Here is a 21,928-nt window from a genome sequence, read left to right on the forward strand (position 1 = left end):
ACAGTTGAAGAAGAGAACTGTGATGCTTTTTATATGCTTGGCCCAGGGAGTGGCACTATTAGAGAGTGTGGCCTTGTTGGAGTAGGTGTGTCACTGTGGGCCTGGGCTTTAAGACCCTCATCCTAGCTGCCCGGAAGTCAATATTCTTCTAGCAGCCTTCAGATGAAGATGTAGAACTCTCAGCTCCTCCTGCACCCTGCCTGCCTGGATGCTGTCATGTTCCTGCTTTGATGATAATGGACTGAACCTCTGAACCTGTAAACCAGCCCCAATTAAATGTTGTCCTTATAAGAGTTGTCTTGGTTATGGTGTCTCTTCACAGAAGTAAAACCCTAACTAAGACTAGAACCAACTCCCACAAGTTGCCCTCTGAAGCCTACAGATGCCCTGGCACACTGAAGCCTACACATATGTGTGCCACATATGCGCACACTCACTCACACGCGCGCGCGCGCACACGCATACACACACACACACACACACACACACACACACACACACACACACACTACACAAATATAAAAATGAAAAAACTCATTATTATTACATTATACAATTACATCTTGGGAAACTCTATGAGGATATAGGCAATCAAACCAAAGAACTTAAGATTAAAGCATTCAGATGAGACTAGAGTACAAACTGTATTTCTAAATTATTTGATTAGTGTGAGTAATATCATGATAGTGCTCAATAACTGACCTGCTTTCTTTGTTTTTATGAGACAAGGCTTTATGTAACCCATGATGGCCTCAAACTAGCTATATATCCATAGATGGATTTAAATTTCTGATGCATCCAACAGGATGTGTCTACTTCCTGCTGGGTGTACAGGTGTGTACCACCTTGTCTATTTCGTGTGGTGCTGGGGATGAAACCCAGGCCTCAAGCACACTCAGCACACACTCTACTGAGGATATGTCCCCACACCAAAGTCCTCCTCTTTCTTTCTTGATTTCTTTTGGGTTTGTTTGTTTGTTTGTTTGTTTTTAGACTTTTGAGACAGGGTTTTACTGTGTAGCCCCAGCTGTCCTAGAACTTGCTCTGTAGGCCAGGATGGCCTTGAATTCAGAGATCTGCCTGCCTCTGCCTGCCTCTGCCTGCTGAGTGCTGGGATTAAAGGTGTGCACCACTACTGCCTTCCTTCTCTTCTTAATTTGAGGGGAAATGTGGTTTTTCTTTCATAATCTCTGAAATTTTCTATAGAGAAATATAGTTGTTTCAAAGGAATCAGATACTTAATTCTCATGGCTTAAAAGAATTATATTACACACAATTCCTCATTTGCATAGATCTTGTTTGTCTTCATTTATTATTGCTGTTGTTGTTGTTGTTGTTGTTGTTGTTGTTGTTAAACAGTTAGGTAATCCATGACTATATTTAAGCTATAGTTGGATACACGGTCCACAGCAAGCATAGAGAGCAGCCACCCTGCTGCCTGGTAACCCAGCATACCCACCGGCTTTCCCCAGAGGCTGACACACAACTGTGAGGTTGACCAAAAAGAAGCACACAGTTATTCTCTTTTAAAAGGAAAGCAGTAAGTTCTCAGATAAATGTGGCTCATTTAATGTGCTTAATCCCATTAAAATGTCAGCAATGAATAAAAATGGTATAAATTCTAAGAGAGTTGTATTTCTTAAAGGAGAAAAATGGAAGCTTCTGAGAAGGGGAGAGAAGACAGACTCTGGAACGTCTCAGCATGGATCTGAGAGACTCAAGCAAGCAGCTGACAAACTACAATGAGTGAGATGTATCCTGGCCACCGATGGGCTCTGTGGTTGCCCTGGCACAGAGCTGTGTCCCTCTGTGTACTTGTCTGTGGCTGCTCGTTCACTGTAACAGTGGGACTGGACAGTGACATCAGAGACCATAAGGCCCACAAAGGAATCACTCTCTGGCCTTTACAGTAAAAGTTAGCCAAGTTCTACATTAGATAACATGGCCTTCACAATACTAAGGGGATGGGTGCTACAGTCTCTCACTCCTTATCCCAAACTCCATGTGAAGTAGAGACAAGCATACGGTCAAATGGAGGGTTCTCTCTCACTTTGTTCCTTTGAGTTCTCTCAGAATGCTACAGACAGATGTGCTCCTCAAACACTAGTCTTTCCCTTCAAAAAACAAAGTCAATAGTTGTCTAAAACTGGAAAAAATCAAGAATGAGCCACATACATAGATTATTTTCAAACGTAAACACTAATATCAGAAGCCACAGCTTGGAGACTTCTAAAAATGTTTCAGCCTCTGAAGAACCAGCCACGTGTCAGAAGAAGAGGGGAGGCTTGCTTTTGAATAAACCTTCAATCTATCAAGCTAGACACGTGTGTTTACTTTTATAACTATTGGAAAGCATAAAAACAGTAGTATCCACAAGTGTTAACTCAATTATTAAATGGCTACAATCTAAAGAATAGTATTGCCAAGGCTAACAAACTGGTCAAAGTAGCCCTGAGGTGAACCACAGCAATTACACAAACTCAAGGTGCATAACAGGAGCACAAGAAAGGTGGAGATTAGAGAAGAGAGAACCACCTGAGAAGAAACTAATTTGATATCTTCTGATCTGCCAGGGGATCTCCAGCTCCCCTGCCCTCTACCTCAGGCACCTTAGCAATGCCCTAATTCAGTAGACCAAGCTTACTCAGCAAGAAGGACAAACTTAAGTTTTAAACAACCCAACACATGGCCCCAATATCCCAACCTACCTCCAAGTATTTAGAGGGCCCAGGGCAGATCCACGACGCCCCTCGCCACCCCAGCCCCACCCAGCTCTGCTTTATTATGCTTGCCTCTTCTTGGAATCGTGAGTCACTGAGTCCATGGGACTATGCTGACTATCTCACTCCTCACCATAAACTGGCTGACACCTGCCCTGTATGTGACTAGAAGCTGTTGAGCCTGTCCTTACTGAGCTTGGCAGCTACCAAACACAGCTATCAGAGGAGAATTCAAACCAAAGCCTTGAAACTGCTGCACTAGCCAGCAAGCTCCAAATGGGTTTCACAACTATGTACAGAAAAGCATAAACATTTCCAAAGGAATAGAATGTATAATTTATAACTAATTCTTGAATTATACATCTACCAAGAATTATCATATAGTACATCTATCAAAATATGAAACTAATTCATAAAGGAAAAAACCTTTTAGCTGTATATAAAATGTCACAAAATACTGTGAGTGAAGTTTACAGCCAAATACTAATTTGGCAAATATATATACATACATATATATATATATATATATATATATATATATATATCTTAAACTCTTAGCAGTTTTTAAACAGTAATATTTTAGTATTAAATAGACAACTATGAATATACAAGAGCAACAGAGAGAGAGAAGAGAGAAAAGAGAGGGAAGAGAGAGACTGAGACTCATACAGGAAGCACAACAAACCATTTAAAATAATGTCGTGTGGGGCTGGGAAGGCTTAGTTGGTGGCATGCTTGCTGTACAAACATAACCTGAATGTTACTCCTAGCTCGCACTAACATGTCTGAAAGCTTATGCCTCCAATAGCAATACTGGCAGACGCTGCTGCAAAACACAAGATAGATGGTCCCTGAGAACACCAAAGGCTGACCTCTGTCCAATACACCCACATGTGCACACATGCACACACTAGCATACACACATGCGACCACACATACACACACATGAAAGCACATATGCATGCATGTAGACATACACACATATATACTCAAAAATAATATTTAAAAATTACTATCACACCACAATCTGAGAAAAAGGAATCAAAATATAAGCTTTTATGCATCAAATTAGAAAAATTAAAAGGAGCCATTAAAAATCACATTTTCACCAGTCTGCTTCCCAGCCCAGGCCAGATTAGTGGCCAGATACCCTCCCACAACATGCAGCCTGCCTCTATCCCAGAAAGTCTACAATAACCAGCGACACAATGGGTGTACCCTAACCAGGGGCACAGTCCTTCCAGTTTCCACATCCATCTACAACTGGGGCAGATCCTGCCACTGGAGCCCAGAGCCTGACTGTGCCCTAGAAGATTTGCCCCAGCCAGGAATCTCCCAGGCAGGGAGGTCTGCCCTAACCAGGGAAACTGGAGGCTTCCTCTAACCAGAGACAAAGGAGCTCCCCTGCCCCGCCCAACCAGAGACAGAACTGACTGCCTCCCAGAAGATCTATGACAGAGCTTTACCTACCTGCATGGAGGCCAGCTCCAGTCAGAGGCACCAAGGCCAGTTAACAACAGAGATAACCAGATGGTAAGATTCAAGGGCAAGAACATAAGCAACAGAACCCAGTGTAATTTGGCACCATCAGAACCCAGTTCTCCCACAACAGCAAGCCCTGAATACCCTAACAGGCCTGAAAAGCAAGATTCTGACCTAAAATCCCATCTCATGAAGATGATAGAGGCCTTTAGGGAGTATATAAATAACTCCCTTAAAGAAATACAGGAAAACACAGGCAAACATAGAATCCCTTAAAGAGGAAACAAATCCCTTAAAGAATACAGGAAAATGCAACCAAGTCGGTGAAGGAATTGAACAAAATGGTCTGAGACCCAAAAATAGAAATAGAAATAATAATAATAAACAAAAAACAAACAGAGGCAACTCTGAAAATGGACAACTTAGGAAAGAGATCAGGAGCTACAGATACAAACATTATCAACAGAATACAAGAGATAGAAAATACCAAAGAAAATACTGACACATTGGTCAAAGAAAATACAAAGTGTAAAAAGCTCCTAACCCAAAACATCCAGGAAATTCAGGACACAATGAAAAGATCAAACCTAAGAATAATAGTAATAGAAGGTAAAAATTCCCAGCTCAAAGGCCTAGAAAACATCTTCAACGAAATTAAAGAAGAAATCTTCCCTAATGGCCATAAATGTACAAGAAGCCTACAGAACACCAAATAGATTGGACCAAAAAAGAAAATCCTCTCATCACATAATAATAAATGCACAGAACAAAGAAAGAATATTAAAAACTGTAATGAAAAAAGGCCAAGTAACCTATAAAGGTAGACCTATCAGAATTATACCAGACTTCTCAACAAAAGATCCTGGACAGATGTCATTCAGACCCTAAGAGGACACAAATGCTAGCCCAGGCTACTATACCCAGCAAAACTCACAATCACCATAGAGAAACCAAGATATTCCATGACAAAACCAAATTTAAACAATCTTTCTACTAATCCAGCCCTACAGAGGATACTGGAAGGAAAACTTCAACACAAGGAGGGTATCTACACCCAAGAAAACATGAGAAATTAAATATCTCACAACAAACCGAAAAGAAGAGAATCACACACATGATACCACCTCCAGCAACAAAAATAACAGGAACAAACAATCATCTGTCTTTAACATCTTTCAATATCAATGAATTCACTTCCCCAATAAAAAGACACAGGCTAACAGACTGGGTGTGTAAACAGGACCCAGCATTTGGCTGCATACAAGAAACAGACCTCAGTAGCAAACACAGCACTACCTCAGAGTAAAAGGTTGGAAAAAAGTTTTCCAAGCAAATGGTCCCAAGTAACAAGTGGGAGTTGCCACTCTAATATCCAATAAAATAGACTTTCAAGCAAAAGTTATCAAAAAAGATGGGGAAGAACACTTCATATTCATCAAAGGAAAAATCTACCAAGAGAAAGTCTCAATTCAAACATCTATGCCCCAAATGCAAGGGCAGCCACATTCATAAAAAAATTTTTACTAAAGCTCAAAACACACATTAATAGTAGGAGACTTCAAAACCCCGCTCTCACCAATGGACAGGTCATTGAAACAGAAACCAAGCAAAGACACAGCGAAACTAACAGAAGTTATGAACCAACAGGATTTAACAGATACTACATTTCACCATGAAACAAGTAAATATACCTTCTTCTCAGCACCTCATGGAACCTTCTCCAAAACTGACCATATAATCAGACACAAAACAAGACTCAATAGATACAAGAAGATTGAAATAATCCCATGAATTCTATCAGATCACCATGGACTAAGGCTAGACTTCAATAACAACAAAAGCAACAGGAAGCCCACATACTCATGAAAACTGAACAACTCTCTGTTCGATGATAACTTGGTCAGGGGAAAAAAAATAAAGGAATTAAAGACTTTCTAGAATTCAATGAGAACAAAGATATAGCATAGCCAGACTTATGGGACACAATGAAAGCAGTGTTGGAAAATTATAGCACTAAGTGCCTTCATTGAGAAATTAGAGAGATTCCATACAAGCAACTTAACAGCACACTTGAATGCTCTAAAAATGAAAGAAGCAAACACACCAAGAAGAATAGACAGCAAGAAATAGTCAAACTCAGGGCTGAGATCAACCAGTTAAAAACAACAAGAATGGTGGCGCACGCCTTTAATCCCAGCACTTGGGAGGCAGAGGCAGGCGGATTTCTGAGTTCAAGGCCAGCCTGGTCTACAGAGTGAGTTCCAGGACAGCCAGGGCTACACAGAGAAACCCTGTCTTGAAAAACAAAAAACAAAAACAAAAAAAAATCCCAACAACAACAAAAAACGAGAATGATACAAAGAATCAACAAAACCAATAGCTGGTTGAGAAAATCAACAAGATAGATAAACCATTAGCCAGACTAACTAAAGGGCAGAGAGACAGTATCCAAATTAACAATATCAGAAATGAAAAGAGAGACATAACAACAGAGATAATTCAAACAATCATCAGATCTTACTACAAAAGCTTATACTCAACGAAACTGGAAAATCAAGATGAAATGGATGATTTTCTAGACAGATACCATATACCAAAGTTAAATCAAGATCAAGTAAACTGTCTAAACAGTCCTATAACCCTAAAGGAAATAGAAATAATCATTAAAAACCTCCCAACCAAAAAAGCCTATAACCAGATGGTTTTAGTGCAGAATTCTACCAGACCTTCAAAGACAATACTTCTCAAACTATTCCACAAAATAGAAACAGAAGAAACACTACCTAATTCATTCTATGCAGCCACAATTACTCTGATACCTAAACCACACAAAGACCCAATAAAGAAAGAGAACTTCAAGTCAATTTCACTTATGAATATTGATGCAAAAATACTCAAAATTCTTGCAAATGGAATTCAAGAACATATCAAAACCATCTTTCACAACTATCAAGTAGGCTTCATCCCAGGGATGCAGGGGTGGTTCAAATATACAAAAATCCATCAACATAATATGCTATATAAACAAACTCAAGAAAAAAACCACATGATCATTTCATTAGATGCTGAAAAAGCCTTTCACAAAAAAATAACACCCCTTCATGTTAAAAGTCATGGAGAGATCAGAAATTCATGGCACATACCTAAACATAATAAAAGCAATATATAGCAAACCAACAGCACACATCAAATTAAATGAAGAGAAACTAGAAGCAATTCCACTAAAATCAGGGACAAGGCAAGGTTGCCCACTCTGTCCCTATCTAGTCAACTTCAAAGTACTTGGCATTCTAGCTAAAGTAATTAGACAACAAAAGGAGATCAATAGGATACAAATTTCAAAGGAAGAAGTCAAAGTGTCACTATTTGCAGATGATATGATAGTACACATAAGCAACCAAAAAAATTCCACCAGAGAATCCTACAGCTGGTAAACAACTTCAGCAAAGTGGCAGGATAAAAAATTAACTCAAACAAATCAGTAGCTTTCCTTTTTCCAAATGATAAGCAGGCTGAGAAAGAAATTAGGGAAACAATACCCTTCACAATAGCCACAAATAAAATATCTTGTTGTAACTCTTACCAAGCAAATGAAAAATCTGTATGACAAAAACTTCAAATCCCTGAAGAAAGAAATTGAAGAAGACGTTAGAAGATGGTAAGATCTTCCATGCACATAGACTGGTAGAATTAACATCATGAAAATGGCCAACTTACCAAAAGCAATGTACAGATTCAATGCCATCCCCATCAAAATTCTAACACAATTCTTTAGACATGGAAAGAGCAATTCCCAACTTCATATGGAAAAAAAAATAATTTTTTTAAAATATTTAAAATTATTTTAAAAATAATTTTTTAAAATCCAGGAAAGCCAAAATAATTCTCAACAATAAAAAATCTTCTGGGGGATCACCATCCCCGATCTCAAACTGTACTATAGAGCAACAGTGATAAAGACTACGTGATAGTGGTACAGAGACAGACAAGTAGATCAATGGAATAGAATCAAAGTCTCAGAAGTAAACACACACACCTGTGGACACTTGATCTTTGACAATGAAACCAAAAACATACAATGGAAAAAAGAACGCATCTTTAATAAATGGTGCTGGTCTAACTGGCTGTCTGTGTGTAGAAGAATAAAAATAGATCCATATTTATCACCTTGCACAAAGCTCAAGTCAAAGTAGATCAAAGACCTCAACATAAAACCAGATATACACAAAATCTAATAGAAGAAAAAGTGGGAAAGAGCCTCGAACTCATTGGCACAGGGGAAATTCTCTAAACAGAACTCCAATGGCTCAGGCTCTAAAAACAGCAATTGATAAATGGAACCTCTTGAAACTGAAAGGCTTCTATAAGGCAAAAGACACCATCAATAGGACAAATGGGAAACCTACAGATTAGGAAAAAATCTTCACTAACCCTACATCCAATAGAGGGCTAATATCCAAAATATATAAAGAACTCAAGAAGTTAACTTCCAAAAAAACTAAATAACCCAATTTAAAACTGGGGTGCAGAGCTAAACAGATAATTCACAACAGAAGAATCTTGAATGGTTGAGAAGCACTTAAAGAAATGTTCAATTCCTTTGTCATCAGGGAAATGAAAACCAAAACAACCCTGAGATTCCACCTCACACCAGTCAGAATGGCTAAGATCAAAAACTCAAATGACAGCAGATGTTGGCAAGGATGTGGAGAAACAGGAACACTCCTCCATTGCTGATAGGATTGCTAACTGGTACACCCACTCTGAAAAATCAGTCTGGCAGTTCCTCAGAAAATTGGAAATAGTTCTACCTAAAAACCCAGCTAGACCACTCTTAGCCATATACCCAAAAGATGCCCCACCATACAACAGGGACATGTGTTTCACTATGTTCATAGTGGCCTTATTTGTGATAGTCAGAAGCTGGAAACAACCCAGATGTCTCTCAACCAAAGAATGGAATTTTTAAAAAAAAAAAAAAATGTGGTTCATTTACACAATGGAATACTATTCAGCTATTTAAACCAAGGACATCATGAATTTTACAGGCAAATGGAGGGAACTAAAAAATATCATCCTGAGTGAGGTAACCCACACGCAAAAGGACTTACATGGTATGTACTCACTGATAAGTGGATATTAGCCAAAAAGTATAGAACACCTAGGATACAACCCACAGACAGTAAGAAGTGTAACGAGCAGAAATGCCCAAGTGAGGAGGCTTCAACCCCACTTAGAGGGGGAAGGAAATAATCAGGAGAGGTAGAGGGAGGGGGAACCTGGGTGGGAGAGGGGAGGGAGAGGGGAAATGGGGGAAAGGATCAGGTATGAGGGTGGGGGCAGGAGGGAAGCCAAAGGGCCAGAAGATTGAATGGAAATATAGAGCCTGGGGGAGGTGAGGGGACCCTCTAGAAAGTACCAGAGACCCAGGAGGTGAAAAACTCTCAGGACTCAATGGGGGTGACCTTAGCCAAAATGCCCAACAGTGGGGAGAGGGAACTCAAAGAGTCCACCTTCAGTAGATAGACAGGGCTTCAAATAGAAGGACATGGTTACTAACCCACAGTCAAAATTCCTGACACAGAATTGTTTCTGTCTAAAAGAACTGCAAGGACAAAAATGAAAAAGAGACTGAAGACAGGAGCCTAGCATGGCTGTCCTCTGAGAGGCTCTACCAGCAGCTGACTGAAACAGATGCAGATATTTATACCCAACCACTGGACTAAAGACTGTGACACCTATGGTTGAATTAGGGGAAGGATTGAAGAAGCTGAAGGGGAAGGCGACCCCATAGGAAGACCAGCAGTCTCAACTAACCTGCACCCCAGGGAGCTCCCAGAGACTGAGCCACCAACCAGGAGCACACACAGACTGGTCAGAAGCCCCCCCCACACACACACATATAATAGAGGACTCCCTGCTGCGGCCTCAGTGGGAAAAGATGCACCTAATCCTAGAGACTTGAGGCCCCAGGGAAGGGGGAGGTCTAGTGAGAGGGGAGCACCCTCTCGGAGGCAAGGGGGAGGAGGAGTGGGGTGAGGAACTGTGGGAGAGGGGAGCAGGAGGGAGCAAGGGCTAGAATGTAACTAAATAAAATAATTTTTTAAAAAATCACATTTTCATACAACATTCAAAGACTTGCACAAATTATAATAAGATGACCAGTCATTAAACAGAACAAATGTATAAACAAGACACTATGAAGAGCCAGAGAAGGGAATGGTGGACAGATGTGTTCAAAATATATTGCTTAAATATGTAAAATTGTCAAAGAAAAATTACTTAATAGTGGTATCAAAAATATCTGAGTGATTGTATTTTCTTCTTTCTCCTGTGTTGTGATTTTTAAGTCTGACACATTGAGCATTTTTGTAAGCAAACAAATATAAATAGACAAAGACAAGTGTGTGACAGAAACAAACAGGAATCCTGGCAGCTTGAGAAGAGCTAGCTAATTGAGGATGTGCTCTGAGCTGACGGGGATCAGTCCCCACCCAGGGAGTTTACATATCTATCAATACACAAACCCCTGAGGTTCTGTATCCATATCATAGAGGCCAAAGAGGAACAGACCAGTGAGGATGACACAGACCCAGCCCTGAGGTGATGCCGACCCCACCCCAGCAGTAGGACCCCAAGCCTCACTGTTATCAGTGTGCTGTCCCCACTTCCAACTGAGCTGAGCAACTATGGAGACAGTGTCAGAGAAGAGAACATCAACCACACAGTGAGCAAAGCAGACTGACACTGTCAGACTGTGAAAGGGAGAGGGAAACAGAGAAGGAGGGTGTGGGGAGAGGGGAAGGGGACAGAAGGGAATGAATTTAAACATTTGTCAGAATGAGAAAGGACTGTGCCAGCTCAGGAACAGTCAAAGTTGGTCTCACTTGCTTTTCCAACTTCTAAAATTCTTCATGGTTCTTTGAGGCCCAAGACCTAGTGGAACAGCATGTAAGGTTGACCTCTAACATGCACACGCATACGCACATACACACATACACACACACAAAATCAGTCCTGGTGATGTATACTGGTGTGAACATGTATACACACACATACACACATACACACACACACACACACACACACACACACACACACACACACACACACACACACAATCAGTCCTGGTAAATACCAGGGCAGATAGGCAGATTTTCTCCCCTAAAGAAGAAGCAAATCCAATCAAATTGCCTACCGACCAGTTACAACCAGGTGCCTGGGACCTCTGTTAACTGGTTCTCCAAATCCCCACAGCCTTGCTCAATCCTTTAACCTGGGATCAGGAACCACGGGTCCCAGGGTGAGAAGAGAGCTCTTGGGCTCTCTTCTCAGTCACATCCTCATTTTTTTCCCTGCCCACCTCAGATTCTACCATCAGTTACTCTAGTCTCTCTGCTTTATCTGACCTCGGCTCTTCTGCAGACTTCTTTTGGTGGAACATTCTAGAAAGGACAACCCTGGTAAACCAGACTTTGTGCTTAATCGGTACCTGTTCCCAAACAGTTTGACAAGCCTTGATGAGAAGAGAACTTAGCCTTGCAGCCTACTTACTCATGTGTGCATGAATATAGTCGGCCTTTGGTATCACATGCCTATCTAGTCTTACTGCACTGAGCTGACCTGCAGTCCCCCTCTCTCTTCACCTCCACACATCCCGCTCCCCTCTCCTTACATCAGCAAATGACCTCACTTCTCCTTTCTGAGAAAACAGAAAAATTTTCCCAGCATTTCTCTCCTGGGGAGGATGAGCCATGCCTGGCCCAAGGCCAGACTGACGCTGGCACGACCCTTTCAGCGTCTCAGGGACCTCCCTCCTCCAACCACCCTGTCTCTAGCAGCTCTGCTCCCTGTCATCCTCATCAGTGTAAACAAAATACACCAGTTCCTGCATCTGATATTCACAACCCATAGCCTCTTTTATAGTACACAGTAACCAGGAAAAGGCTTAGCGTAAAACGACAAGGAAGAATGAGACTCAGTCTTACCATATTTGGGGGCACACTTGAAGTACTGGACTCTGCCAACGCTGCCATTATTTTTCCCTTCTGGCTCATCCAGTTCAATGCCAGCCCACTGCCCACTTGCAAACTCTGTTGTTCCACAAAATCTTAATGTTCCAACCTAGAGAAAATATAAATGAGAACAGGTTTTCAGCCTTATTAGTAATTCTAAATACCTTATTCTTAATAACATTACTTTTTACATCTTTCAAAGTAGACCTTAGAGTAAGAAAGTTTACCAAAGATTTTTTTTTAAGTGGAAAAAGGGTTGGTCAGGAAGACATGGAATCCTTCCCAGGTAAAGTTCTTTCCCAACAGAACTGAAAAGCAAAGTCCGTGTTGTGGTGGGACTCAGCTCACCTCTCTCAGTTACCAGCAGATTGAGCAGAAATTAGTGAGGAGATATAGAAAAAGGAAGCCAGCTACAAACCAATTCAACTAAACTGCTATCTACAGAGCACTCCACCCCCAAACATTAGCATAATAATACAGAGGAACTGACTGGAGAGGTAGCTGAGCAGTTGAGAGCACTGTCTGCCCCTCCACAGGACCCAAGCTCAGGTCCCAGCACCTACTATGGCAGTGCACTGCAGTCTGTAGCTTCAGTTCCATGAAATCTGAGGTACTCTGCTGAGCCAGAAGAGTAGATCACACAAATAGCACGCATACATACATGCAAGCAAAACACTCATACACATATAATAAAAAACAATCAAAAATTTTAAATCAATAAAAAAAAAGCAGAAATTACACAAAGTGTATTCTTGAACCAGAATGGAGTTAAACTACAAACCATTAGTAGGGAGATACATGCTAATCTCCAAAACACACACTTGCACCAAGTAAGTATAAATAACCCATAGTGAAAGGGGAAAAAATTAGAATTTTTTTCTAATAAGAAATAAGGAAAAGTAATAAATAGTCTGAATAAAAATGAATGTGTCAGAATGTGTGGGAAACAGCAAGAGCAGTGCTTAGAGAGGAATGTGTGCCTCAGAAACTGCCTAAAATTGATGATCAATTCAGCAAACTAACATGAAGACCCAAAGCCAAAGAAAGGGGGTAAATGTTGAATATTAAACTAAGAATAGAAAAACAATACAGAAAAATCAATGAAATCAGTAGCACATTCTTTGAAGAATAAAATGTATCAAACCTCTAAATAGAAAACAAATTTTGGGGGGCTGGAGGGATGGCTCAGTGGTTAAGAGCACCAACTGCTCTTCCAGAGGTCCTGAGTTCAATTCCCAGCAACCACATGGTGGCTCACAACCATCTGTAATGGGATCTGATACCCTCTTCTGGTATGTCCAAAGATAGCTACAGTGTATTCATATGCATAAAATAAATAAATCTTTAAAAAAAAAAAAAGAAAACAAATTTTGAAATGGAGAGATAAGCCACAAACTGGCCACCTGAGTAACAAGAGCAGCCCTGTCAATGTTGTCTAAAAAGATGACAAAGCTGCAAACAGCTTTGCCCGCCCATTTCACTGATGCTGTAAATCACTGCAACTACTTGAAAGATACAAACTTCCAAAAAAAAAAAAAAAAAGCAATGCTCAAACTTGTGATTTAAAACTGAAAGAAGAAAAAATCCCAGGGGCAGATGGCCTCGATGGTAAACTCTAACAAATTCTATACAAGCTCTCCTAAAATCTGAGTGAAAAGACACTGGTTCCCAAGGCATTAATATCAACATTACCTTGACATTAAACTGCTCAAGACACAGCAACTACAGACCAATACCCCGCCTGAACACAAACACAAGCATTTTCAGCACATGTAAGACTAACCAAACCCAGTAATGAGGTGGCAGGAGAGGTTTCCAATGGGATACAAAGCTTATCAGAGAAGGAATTATCTGGCATAATCCACAGACTAATGGGAAAGAAGACACAGAAGAAACCTACAACCAGCTGCCACACCCTTCCGTGGTGACAATTTAAGAAAAGACATAAATAACTTGGCAGTTGGGGACCTCTTCAGCTTGACAACTGACATCTACACTAAAGCCTCGGGTAGCAATATAGTGAGACCTCACTTGGAGGAAGAGGGAGAAAGGAAGGGAAAGAGAAGAAGGAGGCAGAGGATGAGGAAAAGGAGGAGGAAGAGGAAAAAGAGACAAGATGCTTGTTTACAAAGAATCCACAAAGTAAAAAAGTTAAGAACATGTGGTCAGTGTTCAAAGACCAACTATTTCCGTATATTAGAAATAAATGAGAGAAAAAAACTTTAGCAATAGCACATACACACAAACCTCATAAACATTAAAGCTAAATCTAGCAAATATATGCAATACCTAAATGGTTAAAACCATAGAAGTTGATTAAATACTCCAAAGACCCATATGAATATAGGAGCATACTGTGCTTAAGATGTAAAAACTACTCAACCTGACTGATCTAGACTCAACAGTAATCAATTCAAAATCCCAGCAGAATTTTTTTTATAGAAATTAACAAATGAACAATTCTTGTTAGATGTTAGGAATTAACAAGAATTCTAAAATGGAAAAAGGCAAGGAATTAAAATTATCAAAACAGCTTGGCAGTGAAACTGCAGCCCTATCACCGGCTCACTGCTCGTAAGTGGAAGCAATGAAGATGGCGTTGAAGAGAGTCACCAGAACAGGGCACAACCAGCCCGGAAGTAACCCCAACAGATGCGCTCAAAGGATGTTTGAAGAGGCACACGAGCCTCTCCAACAGAAGAGAGTCCTTTCTAGACATGGTATTGTAATAGATTTGTTTGTTTGTTTGTTTGTTTGTTTGTTTGTTTTTTAAAGAAACTCAAGATACAGTTGGTACTCTCAAAACTTAATGCTAGGGGTTGGTGTGATCAGGATCATAAGGACTTGGGTTTAATCCCACAAACCACATTAAAAGGCCAGGCACTGTGGTACACACCTATAACCTCAGGTCTGGGAAGGATCCCTGAGGCTTGCTGGCTAGCCAGGCTAACAGAGTCAGCAAGCTCCAGTTCAGTCAGAGACTGGGTGTCAAGAAGTAGAGATGAACTGAGAAAGAAACCTGAATCACCCCCTGGGCTCCCACATGTATGCGCGTACACATATATACACATATACACACATATACACACATATACACACATACACACACACACACATATATATTCTGTCTCCTCTCTCTCCTTCCTCCCCCCACCACCACCCCTCACCCACGCACACACAAAGTAAATATAAAACTAGCTGGTTGTAGTATTCACTACCATCTTGTCTTCTGGGAAGAGGGAAGATGTGGAATTCAAAGGCATTTTCAGCTACATAACAGATGCTTCTACTTGGGTGTAAAATTATCCAACCCAAAAAGTAAATAAAATAACTTTTTTCTTGTATTTTTGAGATTATAATACAATTACATCATTTTCCATTCCCTTTCCTCCCTCCAAACCCTCCCCTACACTTTTCCTGGCTCCCTTTCAAACTCATGGCCTCTTCTTTCATTAATTGTTGGAAAAAAATTATATAATCTGCCCTGTCTGTACAATGTTACTTATATGTAAATCATCATAATCCCTAATAACAATCTAAGCATTTATCCTTATACCCCCAGGTAAGTATAGTCCTCACCCCTCATCAAGAAAACTTTGTTTCAAAATAGACAATAACTCTTTTAAACCCCTTGAGACATAGTTACAAGAATGCTACAAAGAAGACTTGCCATTCACCCATAATTTTTAAAAGCCACACATTAATAAATTCTTGTCATTTTCATTCCAACCAGTAACAAACTGACAAATGCTTTGTAAACTGGTGAATGTCACCCATTCTTCACCTAAAACACATCTGTAGCTGTCTCCTTTGTGAAGCAGTTTCCTCTGGTACGCCAAGCTTCCAAATCCATGCTTCTCTGAGAAGCCCTCATCACCCAGCCCAACAATGAGATGGTAGCAGCTGGAAAGGTTACTGTCTAGGCACGAGCTCCTCATTCCACTCCGTACTTGGGGATTCCCACTACCTCAAAACTAAGAATAAAAACCTCTGATGGAGTGTGGCTCAGCAGTGCGGCACTTGCCATGTTCACAGGGCTCTGCTCAAGTCCCAGCACTGAAGGGGAACAAAGCTCCCCAAAGAGGTATCCAAAGAAAAGAGAGAAATTGCCACAGTGGAGGTCACACAGAAGCCACAGTCTGTCTAGCAAGCTTTTATGTAAAGAGACACTCAATGACTTCCTGTCTAGCAGGTCTGTAGCATCTGAATGTTCCCTATTTGTGAGGCTTCAAAGCCAAACACAGAAGAGTAATGAAGGTTGTGTCTGCTCGGCTGGCAGGAGAAGCCACTGGCAGGGACAATTCAGAGTAGACACAGCAAGGTCATTTCTCAGCTCTTGCCTCTAAAGGCATTCAATAATTCTCCATGACACTGCTTCCCATGCAAATAAAGAACCTTTCACTATTAAGTTTACCAGTAAACTTAATCAAATTTCACATTTTTAATCAAGCATTTTTTTCTGCCCACGTGTTGGAACTTTCCTCTCAAACTCAAATTTGTGAGGGTGTTGGCACACAACTCCTAGACATAGACCATAAGTCCAGCTTCAGGCACTGCAGTGACTTACTGTACCTTCTGCCCTGCAATGACGACACGGTCCCCCAACTTCAGGCCAAGAGATGTCAGCATGGCCTTGCTAGTAGTGTGGTCACAGTTTGGAAGCATGGCCTTAGAGATGGTACAGGACAGAGGCATCGCATCTAAGAGCATCTGCTTGATTTCCTTAGCGATTGCTGCAGCATCGGCCATCTCCAGAGGCATGTCCACTGGGTCTGGAACAACATCTGCAGGGATCTGTCCTTTGTCGTTCTGCCATAGACAAGAGAAAAGCCTCAGTTCTTCACACTCAGAGCGCTAGACAGCTACCTACCTATGGAAGGCTTTAAAGTCGGACGCAGCCATTTATTTATTCAAAACTACCCAATGAACTCTTTTGCTGTACCAGGCACTGATCTAGGTGCTAAAGATACCACTGTGAAGGGAAAAGAAACTCTGCTCTCAAAAAGTGCACACACTTGTAGGAGAGACAGAGCAACAACAGATTATACTATGTGTTAGCCAGGAGCTGGGTGGCATGAAGACACCAAGGCACAAGAAATATGGGCACTAATGAGGCTGTTGGGGAGCTGATGAAATAAATAGATATGAGGAAACCCTCACTGATAAGATGCATTTGCACAGAGATGCAAAGGAGGTGAGGGGAGAGACAGGAAAGTACCAGCTCAGAGAAATGGACCTGACCACACAAACGCAAAGTGAAGTACCAGGATGACTGGCTGTGCAACCTGAGACCCAGTTACATCCATGCACACTTGTGATAGACACTTAGTCAACCAGTGGCCATATACACTGATCCTGATTCACAGCAGCCTTACTTTACGGAAGTTCACACAAATGTAAAGAATCTCCCCCAACCATGTTTTTCTTAAAACCTGTCCTTGTCATTAAGGGCCACATGACTACATTCCACCAGTTGACACGCTGGCTCTGTGATGTCAGCCATCTGCCTGGTCCTGTAGCAACTCAGATTTCAGAAAGAGAGCCAACAGTCTCTATACTGTGTACTGCATCCTAAGCTGCACTGTTTTCCCTGTGAAAGGGAGACGGCATCCTGGAGGAGTTTCTCATAAGATGCAACAGCCAGCTAGAAACCCACTTCGTTTACATGGTGTTTATATAATTTAAAGCCTGTCCTAAAAACACTTGGTTCTCTCAAGGAAAAGCTTGTAACCAGAATCTCCAGAGGAATCTTAATTCCAAACAGTGAGGAGTTCACATTATAGTAGGAGAGGCAGTAACCAATTAAAAACATTCTGAGATGTCAGTAGGCCACTTAGAAAATGGGACGTGTGGGGGTAGATTTAATGACTAACCAGGAGATACCCATGTAACTTCTGGAAGAGTTTCCCTGCAAGCCATGCCACCTGCACCCCAAGAGACACACACAGGTGGATCTGCTCCCCACACCATTCATCTCCCTTAAACATCTTTCTTCCATGATCCCCAACCCAAACCCTAGCCCCTGTGAGAAAGTGTTCAGGGTTGTTAACTAAAAACCATGTTTTCACTCGTCTCTCCTCTGATAACCCTCAAATGACCTATGAGGCTTAAAGAACATACTTGGTTTGTAATTGTCTTTTGTTTTGTTTTTTGTTTTGTTTTTTAAATTCAAGTCAGCTTGAAAAACATATGTTATAAGATTCCTGGAATGGTAGTAAATTCAATCTTAGATTTCAAAAAAAAAAAAATTAGAGAATACAATGAACATGTATACAGCACTCAAGTCTATGCTCTGGAAAGTGAGGGGTTTATGGAGAAAAAAAACATAACAAATAATTAATTAATTAATTTTTTTAAAAAAAAGGCTGGGCCTTAGTTCATAAAGTGAACACTGAGTGATTCCTAGTTCCTAGAGCCCATATAAAAGGCTGGCTGTGGCGGCTTGTGCTTATATTCTCAGTGCTGGGAGACAGAGGCAGGAGGAGCCTGCCCTTGCTGGCTGGGTAGACTAGCTGAATCATCAGTGAGATGCAGCTTCAGTGGAGAACTATGTCTCAAAATTAATGTGCAGTCGGGTGGTGGTGCACACACCTTTAATCCCAGCCTGGGGAGGCAGAGGAAGCCTGTGAGTTTGAGGCCAACCTGGTCTAATGAGTGAATTCCAGGACAGCCAGGGCTGCACAGAGAAACTCTGTCTCAAAAAGAAAAATATTAAAATGGAAAGTGACTGAAGAAAATAATTGATGGTAACCTCTGGACTTTGTGCACAAACATGCACAAGTGTGTGTGCGTACACACATATAAACACACATACATACACACATAAACACATATACACAGATATGCACACATATATACACACATACACACACATACACAAACACACATACATCTACATGTATACACACATGCACACATATATACACACATACATATATATACATATACACACACATATATACACACACACAAACACACACACACATAAAATGGTAGCAACACTATCTTCCAAACCTCAGAAGGTTTCTTCACAGCTAAATGCAGAGTTCCATTTTCTGCTGTCATAATGACTATCAAAGTAAAGTTCAGAGGTGACTTCCTGGACCCATGATGGCTAGTTTAAGAGGTTACTTAATTATTAAAGTAACATTTGTTTGGACTTTGTATTTCAAAGGAGCTTAATAATGTTAGCACATATGACATTTGTAGTTAATAGGTAACTTTTAATAAATATGTCAGAAGCCTTAATGAGAGAAACTTTAAGATTATATTTTTCTGTTTTGTTTTGTTTTTTCCGAGATAGGGTTTCTCTGTATAGCCCTGGCTGTCCTGGAACTCACTCTGTAGACCAGGCTGGCCTCAAACTCAGAAATCCACCTGCCTCTGCTTCCCAGTGCTGGGATTAAAGGCATGCACCACCACTGCCCGGCCAGAAGATTATCTTTTTCTGAATTGGAGTTTTATATAAATCAATAGGAGGGAAACGACCCAGGATGACTTATATTTATCGGAAGTAAAAGCATCATCATACTGTTTATATGTGAAGCAAAAATGTAGGGAGTTTGCTCCTGTGAGAGCTCTATCAGTAACAGCGTCCGATCCAAGCCTCCCCTGAGGAGGACGTGAAGTTTCCTTCCCTGGCTTCAGGCTCTTACCCTAAATGCAGGGTTCGCCCCCAGCTCCAGCAAGGATTTCACAGCTCCTGCACACAAGTTATGTGCTGCAATGTGCAGGGCTGTCCCAAAGTTAAAGTCGCTGCAAGTGGCATCCACATCTGCAATCAAACACCACACATATATTAGCTGAAATGTTAAATTCAGCTATCGTAATTTCTACGAAGATTCATGAGGTCTCAGAAAGGAGATTTCTGCCTTTTATAGACTTGTCCCCCACCACATGCAGTATTTCATAATGGGAGAAATCTCTGTGGTTATAACTTGCCTAAAAAATTAGCCAGATGAATATTCTCCCAGCTCAGTGTAACTCCTCATACAATGGGATGATATACCTCAAGTTTTCCAACTCATGGTATATTTCCTAAGGTAACCCCCAATGGAGGCAGTGAGTGGTAGTAACTGATACTTGTGACACAAGCAGCTTCCCATGTCTGCTCACTCCCCTCTTAGGCACTTCCTTGAACCAGCGAAGTAAGAAAATCACCTTTAGGTCAGGAATCAGCAAAGGAACCCTCTGATCCAAATATACCCTACCCGCTGATTCTCAAACTTTTACAGGAATGCAGGCTCTGAGCCCGCATCCACACTCCAACTGCAGAAATGAGTAGCTGTGACAGGCAGAGCTAGTCTAAAAAGCTAAGACAGCCATTTACCAGTTAGCCCTGCACGAAACAAAGATGGCTGAATAATGAAGAAATTATTCTCAAAATTATTATCAAACCAATAACAAGTTTGGGAAGACAGAGGTGCAAACACGCCGAATCATGACACTACTCAGTAGGTGAATTTGACCACTACAATAAGAAAATGAACTTCACAATTCTAAATAACAGTAACGATTTAATAACAGTAAATCACATTGCATTTTACTTGAACAGGAAATCCTCTGAAAGGAGAAGCCTATTTTGAATGTTCTCTACAAGAGTTTAATCGTCTCTGGCTCTGCAATTGTACAATAATCTGCAGGGGACCGTGCTGGCATGCCCACATACCTGCAGACCTGCTCACACAGACTCCATCATTACTGAACATAGGACCATCGATAGAGATTCTCTCCCAACATCACACAGAAGTTGTAAAGGCAGAATTTTAAAGGGCTTGAATAACTGTGTGAACTAGAAGTTAGAAACTAACACTGTAGTAAGTTTATCTCTTGAATCTTTAAAGTATCTTCTTTTCTAAAAGGGATGGCACTGGGCGCTCTCTCAAAGCTGAAAGAGTACTCTCTCTTGCTCTTATTCTTCTCCAAAGAGGAAAACCTGAGAGAACGTCAGTCTTAGGCTATCTCCATCGAGATGTTAGGGGACCCCAAAATTCATCAAAGGCTTTCTGAAATGAATGATAACCAAAAGAATCCCTTTATTATTTCAATGCCAGCCAAAACACTCTGCTGCTCTTTCTCTGGCTTCCCAACCTAGACAAAAGAATTAAAAAGCACACCACACGGGTTACACATAAAGTCCTCACTACACTGGAGAAGCTGCAGAGACAGAAAGACCCAGAAAACATTTGATTTTTAATTTGTACCTCTTCACACCAAGCCTTTTGTGAAAGGACTGTAACCTCTAACAAAGAATTCTAAACCACTGCAGAAGTCAACCAGGGTAGGAAATACAACCAAATTACAGTAGAAGAAAAGTCTCCTCAGTGGTGCCCTGGACGCCATTATGAAATGCCGCATTGCTAATGGAGATCTTCTAGCACTTGCCTTTTGGTTTCGATGTCTTCAAAATCACTCTTATAAGCTCTGGGACATCAAAGTATGAAGCATAATGCAAGGCGTTCATGTTTGTCCAGCGACTCCGCAAACTCGCATCTGCTCCCAGATCAATAAGTTGAGCTGCAAATTTTACAGCTGTCTCAACATCACCTGAAGAAACATAAAAGTCCTAAATTATTTTTCTTCAGTACAAATTTTAATTCCCAATACATACCTCTCTAATGTCTTTCTTTAAAAGCCAAAGCAAACAACACACTGGATCTCCATTTATATGTCAAAAAGCTTACCTTAGAAGTTTATTCCAAGAAAGCATTC

At 40.9% G+C, this 21,928-nt stretch overlaps 1 protein-coding gene across 5 annotated transcripts in view; it reads right to left on the minus strand.

Annotated features, from left to right (window-relative positions):
- The window catches only part of Clip4 (CAP-Gly domain containing linker protein family member 4), an 85,492-nt gene that overhangs the window by 30,950 nt on the left and 32,614 nt on the right, over window positions 1-21,928 (minus strand). For all 5 annotated transcript variants that reach the window (XM_076942248.1, XM_076942249.1, XM_034514060.2 and 2 more), the window contains 4 exons: window positions 21,602-21,763; window positions 19,873-19,991; window positions 16,790-17,026; window positions 12,191-12,326 (listed from right to left, as the gene is read on the minus strand). In XM_076942248.1, coding sequence (XP_076798363.1) covers window positions 12,191-12,326; window positions 16,790-17,026; window positions 19,873-19,991; window positions 21,602-21,763 — 654 coding nt within the window. The remainder of the gene's footprint in view (window positions 1-12,190; window positions 12,327-16,789; window positions 17,027-19,872; window positions 19,992-21,601; window positions 21,764-21,928) is intronic.

Source organism: Arvicanthis niloticus, chromosome 11, assembly GCF_011762505.2.
Source record: "Arvicanthis niloticus isolate mArvNil1 chromosome 11, mArvNil1.pat.X, whole genome shotgun sequence".
NCBI lineage: Eukaryota > Metazoa > Chordata > Mammalia > Rodentia > Muridae > Arvicanthis > Arvicanthis niloticus.